The sequence below is a fragment of the Argentina anserina genome, chromosome 4 (genome assembly GCF_933775445.1).
Source record: "Argentina anserina chromosome 4, drPotAnse1.1, whole genome shotgun sequence".
NCBI classification, from domain to species: Eukaryota; Viridiplantae; Streptophyta; class Magnoliopsida; order Rosales; family Rosaceae; genus Argentina; species Argentina anserina.
In genome coordinates this window covers 14766085-14774567 of record NC_065875.1, presented here as the reverse complement: position 1 = coordinate 14774567, position 8483 = coordinate 14766085, and the positions used below count along the sequence as shown (strand labels likewise).

Here is an 8483-nt window from a genome sequence, read left to right as displayed (position 1 = left end):
TATTCTCAAGCAGCACAATCAGATCCGTCTTCCTACTCTATTTCCTAATCTATCTTGTTATAGCTGCAATTGTGCAATAGAGATTGTAGATTGATGTGCTAAAGAAGTGGAAGAGCGCGCAACATGAAGCTTGTAAGCGACAGTGTACGTGGATTGTCTGGGGCAACCAGGGGTGCAGATCAGGTTAACTCTTTTTCAGTTTGTAGACCTTAATTGCAGTTACGACTTCTGATACAATAAATGCAAATATACTAACTCATTATTAAGATGATACATCAGGTTATGATGGCTAATGTTATTGGTTATATCTTTTTATTTTTATAAAAAAAATGATGTTATTGTTATATCTTGTTGTACCAGTACTGTTTATTTTTCAATATTACTAAATCTCAAAATTATGAAATTTTGCTTTTTTGTTTTGACGGAAACATGCCAATTTCTGTAAAAATTTCAATGATTTTAAAATCATGTTAATACATGTTGAAATGAAATTTAGTCAACAGTTTTGTGTAGCAGTTCCTTTTGTGTTAAATTTATTATCTTTTAGCCAGTTTCTATAACCTAGTATTCTGAGAAAAATAGAAGGTAGCAGAAGATCTTAGGTGGAATACAGTACGTGCGATTTTTTTTTAAACAATGAGAAACAAACTTATTTATTTGAAACGAAGATTCCTTTCGTAGTCAATCTAATACTGCAGAAAAAAGCATATTACTGTGTTATTCTTTGATCAAGCTTTTGTTGGAGAACTCCTTGTCTTGTTGAAACATGATATGAGGTTTATCTTAAAAGGAATGAGTTTCAACTAGTTGGTGATATGCTTCTCGGCTGCTGCAACTCTGTAAGTTACTAGTGGTGAGAAGTGCTAAAAGGATTTTTTAGCTTTCCTTTATTTGTTCTTTGGCTTTATAAAATCTAGTGCATTGTTCTGTTGGTTTCTGAATTGTTTCCCGTTTGAAGGTTAACTCATGTTAAACCAGTGCGAGTAACGGATCAAAATGTTTGTTTGTTTTTGCTGAGAAGACATGGTTTAAGTTATGAGATCATTTTCTTATGTTTCTAAACTTGATCCTAATGTAACCTGTTATCTTGATAAGGGAAAGTTTAAAGTCATTAAAATTCTTTCATTGAGGCCGGAAACTAGTGACAGGTATTGAACACAGCTTTGTTGTCTTATGATATCAGTAGTTACAGTACTGATTTACGCTTGAATATGCAAGTGAATATGGTTGATTTGGTGTAGATTTCTGGGTTTTGAGTGTATCATACTTGTTGGGTTAGACAAAAAAGTCTGTTATTGCAACGAGTGGCAGGAGCTCTATAAGTTATCTACAGTACTTTTTTGTTTTAATTCCTTGTTATCCTTATTCTGAACTGATATCATGTTGTCTTGAATAGTTGTTTCTTTCGAGTTTTTCACATGCATGCAGTTTATGTAAGTTTTATGATGCTTTTACTACCATATAATTGTGAATCCTCTGTCCGTTGTGTATGATTATAGTAGTCAAGTACCAAGCCAAATGCTGGCATTTTGAATTTTTTTTCCTTGGTTCAACATTGTGCATTTCTATTTTTCTAAAGCTGGTCTTTTAACCAGTATCTAGTCATCTGTTATGTTGGACGAAAACAAGATCGAACGTATTACTGCATATGGTGTTGGCCTAATGATAGCTCTGAGGCATATGTGTAATGAGGCGATCCGTTGACTAACATATGAATGATGTGTGCAGTGAAACCTCCTCGCCAAAACCTCTTTTCAAAATTCACTGAGCCTCTGGCAATGCACATCAACAGGATGTTATTTCTTGAACACACGTTATAGGATCAGAAGAAGTCGTGGGAACATACACATCTAAAATTAGTTGCCTCATAGCTGGAGAGAAACATGAGAGGACCTAGGAGTACATACACATCTAAAGATAGAAGCGTGAGAGACATTGGAACTCGCTTAAATTAAGCATACAAACCCAGGCACCAGCAAAGGGAAGCACCTATACGAAAATTACTTTCCCAATAAAAAGTTTAAGGACTTTAGGAGTACAATTCTTTGGGTGAACAAGTTCATGCAATTTCTTCTTTTAGTTACTTACGAGCATTAGTAATCACAGACCTTGAAACACTTGGAACAAAAGCAGAGATCCCTTTTATCATTAAGAAAATAACGCAAGTGATAACATCCATCTCTGATCTTATGCCTGATGTAATAACGTGCAGAAGAACTCAGACTTAGCTTGCAAAGAATGACAGACTAGAAATAATTACTTGAACATTTCCTTCATTTAATTTTCACATGCCCCTTTATGTCTTGGTTTGAATCCCCAAGTCAGAAAACATAAGTGGGGAGACAGATCAGACAACTCCTTCACTAAAATATAGTGATGTAAAAGCATCACTTCGTAGCTAAACTTCTTCCATTGATGCGGCAATATGCAATACCTGGAACCAGCAACTGTATCAGTTTAGTCGATGAAGTTATTTAGTGACGAATTAATCCTGGTTAGCATGTGGCACGACTGTCCCAACCAACACTAGTTGTGGCCAGTAGATTCCACCATGTGAACCCATCATGTAGTCAATACCACTGACTTCCAGATCCACTTTGTGCAGCAGCAACTTTCCTTGGAATATATTGAGGGGGCTTTGGCAGCAATCCATTTGATCCTTCCACTTCATTATCTTCCCTCTCATTTTTACAGGATGCATTTCTTCTAGGATATGAAGAGCCTGCAGCACCCATATATTGAGTTTGAACAGCTGGATTCCTAACCATTCTTCGCTGCTCAAGAGTCTCTGCTGCAGCTGCTGCCCCACAATTATTAAAACGTAACACTGAGCCAACAACTTTACCAGGCCTTGCAGCTCCTGCATCAAAATCGGTTACAACCACTCAGAACCGGACAATCATATGTAAGAAAACCAAAGTGAACAATATGTAGAGAAGCTGCAGTGTTTCAGACCAAGAAAAGCACAACCAATCTAGTAACAAGTAACTTCACTAAAACTAAGTTACATACCTTGGATGGTCTGAGGAGCTTGAATTGGAAATTTTGTGGAAGGGAGTCCACAGTTCCTGTCCACTGGCTTCTCAACTTCTTTGATGCAGCATCTTGCAATGTCTTCTGTGACTTCTGTTGGTTGCTGCACTGAGTTATTGGTATATGAAACGCATGCCCTGCAAGCACAAAGTACAGTCAAACCCAGAGTCGGTGTTAGATGTTGACTAGATCGAATACACAAGAAACACCATCATGATTCACAGAACCACAGATGATACTCAGGAATCACCAGCTACAAGGTATACCTGGGTAGTGATGCATGTTGCCTCTCAGGCGCAGCACCAACTGTGCCATTTCCATAGTGCTCCTCAAGATAAGCAAATTGCTTCTTGAAATGGTCAACAGCACTATAATGAAAGCAAGTATATTAGCAATTATGATATAGCTGCTTTTTTTTATGAGGAACAATGGAATCATAAGAAGTATGGATAATTAGACTGTCTAGACTCCAAACCCATATACCAAATAACCGACAATCTATTGCTTTTTATATTCTGGGAAAACTAATGTAGGTCACTATTGTAGCTCAAGAACTATTGCAACCCCTGACTTATTAACCCTACTCAGGATACCAATGTTGTAGCTCATCCCTTCCTCAATCAGCTCCTAGCTTGAGAATAAACATCTACAGTTCCTCAGACTGACTGGGAAAACCTCCAAACAATATAGACTAAGTTATGGACTGTACCCACCCTTGTTTATACTAATCAGAAGTGGTTTAGCAAAGACATCATATTATGGAACTTTCAACTATCCAGCATTTTTACTCTCAATGAAATTGATATAACTTCAAGATTTCAAAACATGTCATACGGTTGTCCAAACACATCAACAGGTTTATAAAGTCAAACCGAACAAGGTTCATACAAATTCTGGTATTGAAAATCACAGAAGTTGGCCAGGCAATTTTAAAAAATGTGAACTATGACACTTTGTATATATGAGAGGAATGTTTCTCATTCTCATTTCTCAACTAAAAATAAATTATACGAGAATACCTTGGATACATGAACCCTGTTGGCTCTGATCCGTCTAAGTATTCCTTCAACATCTTTGGGTGATACTCGAGAGTCTCACGATAAATAAGCTCTCTAACATCTTCTTTGGTTATTCTTCGCCTCTCAAACTCAAATTCCATCTTGGTAACTGGTTGAGCCGAAGGTTCTCTCTCCACTTTTGCCAAACCCTTGAAATATGGATCAGCAAGAGCCTAAAAGAGCAACAATATAATCACCCTTAGAAGAAATGAAGAGAGATAGGCCAAGCTATTATAACCGATACATACTAGAAGGTACCATGAACTTGCATAGACTGTTACCTCTTCAGCAGTAGGTCTATCCTTCGGTTCAAAAGCTAACATTCTTTCTAATAAACGCAACGCAAGTGGGTCTGCATTTGGGAATTTCTGAGAAAAAGGAATCTGCCTCTTCTTTCTCATACTGCTCAAGTATCTGCGAGCCTTCTCATTGCGTACCTGTTTGAAAAAAAAATTCAACTCAGACAACAGCATCGCATGCAAAGAAATAAGCCAGAAATGGGTAAACACACACATTCATATACATAAACATGCATTCATATATTAGATAGATTATTGGAACCAATTATAAAAAACTAACCCTGGCAATTGCTTCAGCAGATGGTGTTCCCAACAAATCAGTCATGAGGTCCAGCTGATGGACAACATTTTTGCCAGGAAAAAGAGGCTTTCCAGTTAAAAGCTCTGCAAAGATGCACCCAATGCTCCATGTATCTATGGCGGGTGTATACTGAAAACATAAAGAAACACATCAATAGACTGAAACACTTGATGTAAAAAGGATAAAAACATAAACAACAAAGAACATAGAGTAATTCATTGCAGTAGAGCAAAATGGCTTTTACTACCCAGTACCACAGTCTGACTTCGTAAATTTGTGGAAATTAATGCCCAGTATCATTATAGGATGTATAGGTATATCTTATCAGATCACAGTTGGTAAGGTCATTCCCAATGAAAATGCATTTACACAAGGCAGAGTAAGTTCTTTGACAGAAAAGGAAGGTACAGCTTATTCTACTACCTCTTGTATAAATGCACAAACTGTTTAATAACAATTAACAAATGAATAGATACAAATGTAGAAGCACTTTCACACATGTCAAAGTACAAATCTGAAATCACTAACAGAAATTTGGTACGATCTCAGTTCATCATAGGCTACATGCATGGAAATGGATCTAGTATTAGAGTGAGTAAAATAAAAAAGCTTGGAACTCACTTGTAATTAGTAAGTAGAAGAGAGATGAAAAATGTGTTCTTCAATCATAAATTTCACCACAGAATTGTTTACAGAGAATTTTGGAGAGAAGAGAGAGGAAGAAGAAACATTACAATGTGATAATTCAGTATATTGCAAAACCAAGCAAGAAAAATATAAAGGTAATGGAAAAGTACAGAAGCAGATACATCATCTGCATGTAAGAAAGTGAAAGTGATAATATTCTTGCACCTTTGAGAAAAATGATCCACACAACTCGGGAGCCCTGTACCATCTCGTGGCAACATAGTCCTGCAATCATAAGTTAAAGAGAAGTGAAATTAAATTTTCCATTAGTTAAGATAAATGTAATAATATATTGGATAAAACTCATTTGCTGCTCAAGAAGAAACTTACTGTCCAGAATATAGCAGTGGGTGTATCATTGAAAGCTACTCTAGCAAGACCAAAGTCACAGATCTTGAGTTTGCAGTCGGCATTTGCCAAGATGTTTTTGGGTTTCAGATCTCTATGAAAGACATTTGCTAGAGGACCAATAAATGACAAAAATTCAGAACCAACATATTGTCATTGTAGTTTAAGTATAAGAAAACTGAGCAGAAACTAATGGTAATAAATGCACTCAAAAGTGGAAACCAAGTTATAGTAAGACTAAGACAATACCTGTATGTATGTACTTCATGCCTCGGAGAAGCTGATAAAGAAAGAACTGATAATGTTCTGGTGTCAAATCATCATTTGCTTTAATAACCTGATGTAAATCAGACTCCATAAGTTCAAAAACAACATATATGTCTTTAAACTCCCTTCTGGATGGAGGTAATAGAATGTGCTTGATCTCCACAATGTCTGGATGACGCAGGAGCCTAAGAAGTTTAATCTCGCGAAGGATGCGGGTGGCATCCGAGACATGTTCAAAAATATCATTTATTTTCTTGATAGCTACCTTTTCTCCGGTATGCGTATCAAATGCAGAACAAACAACTCCATAACTTCCTTTCCCAATTACTTCCTCTATTTTATACCTACTCCCCTCACCATATTCAGTGAAGAAGTCCACATCCACAGACTGCATGACCGGAAAAAAGAAATAAAAAAAGAAAAAAAACAAACAAACACACCATCAGTCTGAAGTCATTATGAAACATTTTGTCGCTCTGCCACTATTACTCTCATGTTTCCATTATCATTATGTTACTTTCAGGCACTTAAATAACTAATGTTATGAACTTTGCAAAAGTAAGCAGAGGAAAATTAAACAACAAGGCCCAAAGCCAATAAGAGCATCTCAAAAAATAAAAAATAAACAACCCACCAAGACACAAATTATATTTCAGGATGACTTTCCTAATTCTGACTGAAGAGTACCAAAGCAACAACAAGATCTTATTATGATCGAGGTAACCAGGCAGGATATGGTAAAATAGTAGCATAACAGGAGATCTCTATAGTTTCGAACATATCTATTATACATGGTTATGCTATTTGAAGTATTGAAGTAATATATGCATTGTCATATATTTCACTTCAGGTAGAGAGTTTTGATCCATGAATTAAGCTATAGAGCCAAACACTAACAGCCTTACATGAAAAGGTATAAAGTGGGCCCTTGCCACAGCAATATACCCAAAGTCCAAAGCATATGGCATAAAACTGAGACATGAACAAGACCCACTGTTCAATCCCATCCAATAGAAATAATACCAACGGTACCACTACTAATTATGCACCACACAATGAATCAGAGAACTGCAATAAACTGTAAACATAATAATATACACCAAACAGGAACATATTTGATTCCAGTTATCATAGAACAATACAAGTTACACATACAAAACATATCATCCAATAACACAGAAAAGGAGTCACTAAGAGAGACCATGTACAAGCATCGAAAGAGATCAGAATCGATTGACTTTACCTTTTTTCTTTGATCAGGCTGCATCTCAGTAACAAAGCATCCAAAAACTTTCAAAGCAACAATCCAATTGGCGCATCTAACACCCTGAGTTCAGTCAGACCCAGATCACAAAAAGCACCAAAAAAATCAAACTTTGACACAAACTCAAGTACCCAGATGCTCAATATCACCAAGCAATGATCCAAACCCAGAATTCCAATTCCAATTCCAACTTTTGAAACAAGGCAAGCAACTTCACACAGGTAACGGAGTCTTTGAGTTCTTGGGACAACAAAATGGCTGTAGTCCTTGTATTGGAATGGAATCTAATTCAGCTGGAAACAAAGAGTGTACAGATCACAGAGAGATTTCTATAACTTCTTCAAAGTAATCGAAATCGAAAAGAACAAAGCTTTGGGGGATCTAAGAAGGCGGTAATCACAAACCTTTTCCTAGGAAATATATATAGATATAAAATAATGGGGAAAAGATAAAATCTTTGAGAGAAGAAAGTAATGAGTTTTGGGAGTTGAGTTGAAGTGGATGTGGTTTTGAAGATTTTTGAGATTGGAACAGAGTGGTTTTGGATCTCAGAGAGAGAATCCCAGAACAGCTTTGCACTTCAAGTTTGAGCCTTTGAAGCGAAGACAGAGACAGAGAAAGACAGAGAGAAGTAAAATAACAGAGAAAGTAGTAAGGGGAAAGAGATGTGGGCACTTTTGTACTATGCTCTTCAAATAAAAATTATTTATTTTATATCTGCAATTATTTACAAACTGGAATTTTCATGTTTAAGTAGGAATTTATCCGACAATAATTGTGTATGTTTTGAAATGACCCATTTGTCATTCACTTTAAGCTTTTGATTCATTTATTTTTTTACTTGATCAGTAGGGCTCTTCAACGGCCGGCCGGGTCGAGTCTTAGTAAATTTAGATAAGTAACGAGTCGGGTCAGACTGAGTATTTTCAAAAATATAAATATCCAAACCCGCTCACTTAAAGCGGTTTGCGGGATTTCACGGGCCGGGCCTTGCGAGTTTATATTAAAAAAATATTATACTCTAATTTAAATTTTTGAAATAATAAAAGAATTATTAAAAAAACATTCTAAAAAAAGTTACAAATAAATTCTAATTTCGAAATATTGTCGATCAACACCAATAGATGTGATCCATATATATATTTAAGGACCCTGTAAAAATTTCATCCATTTTGAACATGGTTTAACCGTCTGTATCTAAGGTCAATTAAAAAATAATCGTTTTG

The 8483-nt window shown here is 36.1% G+C and overlaps 1 protein-coding gene across 1 annotated transcript; it reads right to left on the bottom strand.

Moving 5' to 3' along the window:
- Positions 1-2148: 2148 nt before the first annotated feature.
- LOC126790114 (mitogen-activated protein kinase 16) lies at positions 2149-7861 on the bottom strand. Its single transcript, XM_050516252.1, has 10 exons — positions 7237-7861; positions 5976-6381; positions 5709-5836; positions 5544-5603; positions 4671-4820; positions 4373-4528; positions 4053-4264; positions 3300-3401; positions 3013-3170; positions 2149-2860 (listed from the first exon to the last, which is right to left on the bottom strand). Exons 1-10 carry the CDS (start codon positions 7258-7260, stop codon positions 2571-2573), a joined length of 1686 nt encoding a protein of 561 aa, XP_050372209.1. The 5' UTR covers positions 7261-7861; the 3' UTR covers positions 2149-2570.
- Positions 7862-8483: the final 622 nt, after the last annotated feature.